The sequence below is a fragment of the Acanthamoeba castellanii genome, assembly GCF_000313135.1.
Source record: "Acanthamoeba castellanii str. Neff unplaced genomic scaffold scf7180000082964, whole genome shotgun sequence".
NCBI classification, from domain to species: Eukaryota; Discosea; order Longamoebia; family Acanthamoebidae; genus Acanthamoeba; species Acanthamoeba castellanii.
In genome coordinates this window covers 16,885-19,004 of record NW_004457405.1, presented here as the reverse complement: position 1 = coordinate 19,004, position 2,120 = coordinate 16,885, and the positions used below count along the sequence as shown (strand labels likewise).

The following is a 2,120-nucleotide window of genomic DNA, read 5'->3' as shown; positions in this document are numbered from 1 at the left end:
GAGCATGCCAACATCTCCATCAACGTGACCGCGAGCATGCTGGCCGGCAACTTCTGGAGCAGCGACGAGTTCTACAACCACACGGGCGTTGATCTCATTCTCACACTGTACGCAACTCTGAGCATCTGACAGTTACTGTTGTATTCTCTTCCTCCACAGCGCCGCTGACACAATCTCACCACAGGGAAAGCTGGGCGTGGAGTCCAGCCATGAACGCCTTGCTCCATGATCAAGTCGTGCACCGTCGTTCAACTTGGCAAGACAAGTACGACAGCGATGACCTCCGGACCCTTTCAGAGATCTATGACCAGGCCAACGCGACGCACACTCGCCAGCGGAGGGTCTCAGTTGTCAGGAGCGCGTACGACCGCCTGGACCACGGCACGAACATTCTCGACACATTCTCAGGGACCACCTACCTGCCGACGGCCTGAGGGAGCAACGCGACTGACCTCAACCTCTGTGTCTTGTCCCCCCCTTTGTCTTATTGAAAAAGAAAACCCCAGTTTAATTGGCCATTTTCTGCTTCGCACGGTGAACGGCCCGACCGAGCAAGCCTTTGGGGTCGCCCACGTCTTGTTCGCGGCGGCGTCGGCATCTGCCGGGTAGCGCTCTTTGGTGGTGGATTCACCTCGAACGGGCCGCGTCGACCTTTATGATGCCTCGACCGGCCGGTGGAGCAACTCGGTCCGACGCAAATGTGCTAACTAATGATGACATGGCTTGGCGTCTTTTTCCTCCTCTTCTTCCTCATCATCGGGCGGCGTTCCCTACGTCCAGAGCGAGAGACGCCGGAGCGGCAGCTGGATCCGCCCGCGGAGCCTCAAGTTCAAGAAGGCCAGCGGCGTCAGCAAAGGGAAGGGCGACTCGATCGAGTTGCATTTTCGAAACACAATATTCCTGCTATTTCCTTTGCCCTCCGCGACCCAAGGAAAACACGTGAGATTTATTGTCCGAAGCTACTAAAGGAAAACACATTTCCTATCTTTTCCTTGGCGACCTGCGACCTGCGACCAGCGAATGCGACTTCGAGTTCGCCCAGCGACCAAAAAGAAAACAAATTCCATTTCTTTTCCTTTTGCGACCTGCGACCTGCGACCTGCGACCTGCGACCTGTCTTGGCAACCTGCGACTGTCAGGAAAACTGGTTGCGCCTGTAGGGCTGTCTTCGGTGGGCATGCCAGAGAGTCCACCAGGTCAAGCTCAATGAGCAAGAAAGGAGGCTCAGTGCAACACAAACTTTGGCTCAACACAAACTTGGGCCGACACAAGTGCACTAAGTATGCCGAGCTGCTGGCAGCATTGCTGCGCGGCATACTCAACGCAACACACACGGCGCGACCTCGAGTTGTCAAGGAGGAGGGCAAGTTGAGTCGGCCAGACAACCAGGCGAGTCAAGCTTGCGTCAGACAAGTTTGAGTTGGATGGCGGACAAAGGTACTATTTTCGTAACGGTTGTAGGCATCAATATTGTTACACTTCTATCTTGTCGAGGGCGGAGTTGAGGTAGGCCATGATCTCGTCCATCGAGGGGCGCTTTCGGGGGGAGGCGTCCCAGCACCGCTGCATCAGCTGGGCGAACTGCTTGTCGGTATCGGGAGGGATGGGGGGCCGTTGGCCCTGGATGACGTCCACCGCCACGCAGACTGCGTTCTTTTCGTGGTAGGGCGCGCGCCTGGTGAGCACTTCCCACATGACGATACCGAACGAGTACACGTCGACCGACTCGTCGTACTTGGCCCCTCCGGGCGGCGGAGACAAGATCTCCGGCGCCGTCCAGGAGGGCGTGCCGCAGCGGGTCATGGTGGCGTTGTCCTGCTCGGCCGTGGCGAACCCGAAGTCGCCCACCTTGACGCCCCAGTTCTCGTCGACGAGCAGGTTGTGGGACTTGAGGTCGCGGTGGATCACCCCGAGGGAGTGGAGGTAGTTGATTCCCAGAGCGGCGTCCCGGAGCATAGACAGGCGCTTCGGCCAGGACAGCTTGAGGGATCTGTCGGCGAGGACGTAGTGCAAGCTTCCCCTCTCCACGAGTTCCATGACTAGGATCGAGGTTCGCCTTCGCTGAGCGAGAGTCCGATGAGTTGCACGATGTTGGGATGCACCAGATCCGGAAAGGATGG

The 2,120-nt window shown here is 57.9% G+C and overlaps 2 protein-coding genes across 2 annotated transcripts in view; one reads left to right on the top strand and one right to left on the bottom strand.

Annotated features, from left to right (window-relative positions):
- Positions 1–36: 36 nt before the first annotated feature.
- On the top strand, positions 37–434 carry ACA1_003530 (uncharacterized protein; the record flags this gene model as incomplete). Its single annotated transcript, XM_004337943.1, has 2 exons — positions 37–107; positions 185–434. The coding sequence occupies 2 exons, from the start codon at positions 37–39 to the stop codon at positions 432–434; spliced, it is 321 nt and encodes a 106-aa protein (XP_004337991.1).
- A 1,039-nt stretch (positions 435–1,473) lies between these two features.
- ACA1_003220 (Serine/threonine kinase) overlaps positions 1,474–2,120 on the bottom strand; it is a gene marked incomplete at both ends in the record, with an annotated part of 4,786 nt that continues 4,139 nt past the window's right edge. Inside the window, one exon of the mRNA XM_004337942.1 lies at positions 1,474–2,061. Within this exon, the coding sequence (XP_004337990.1) occupies positions 1,474–2,061 (588 nt within the window). The remainder of the gene's footprint in view (positions 2,062–2,120) is intronic.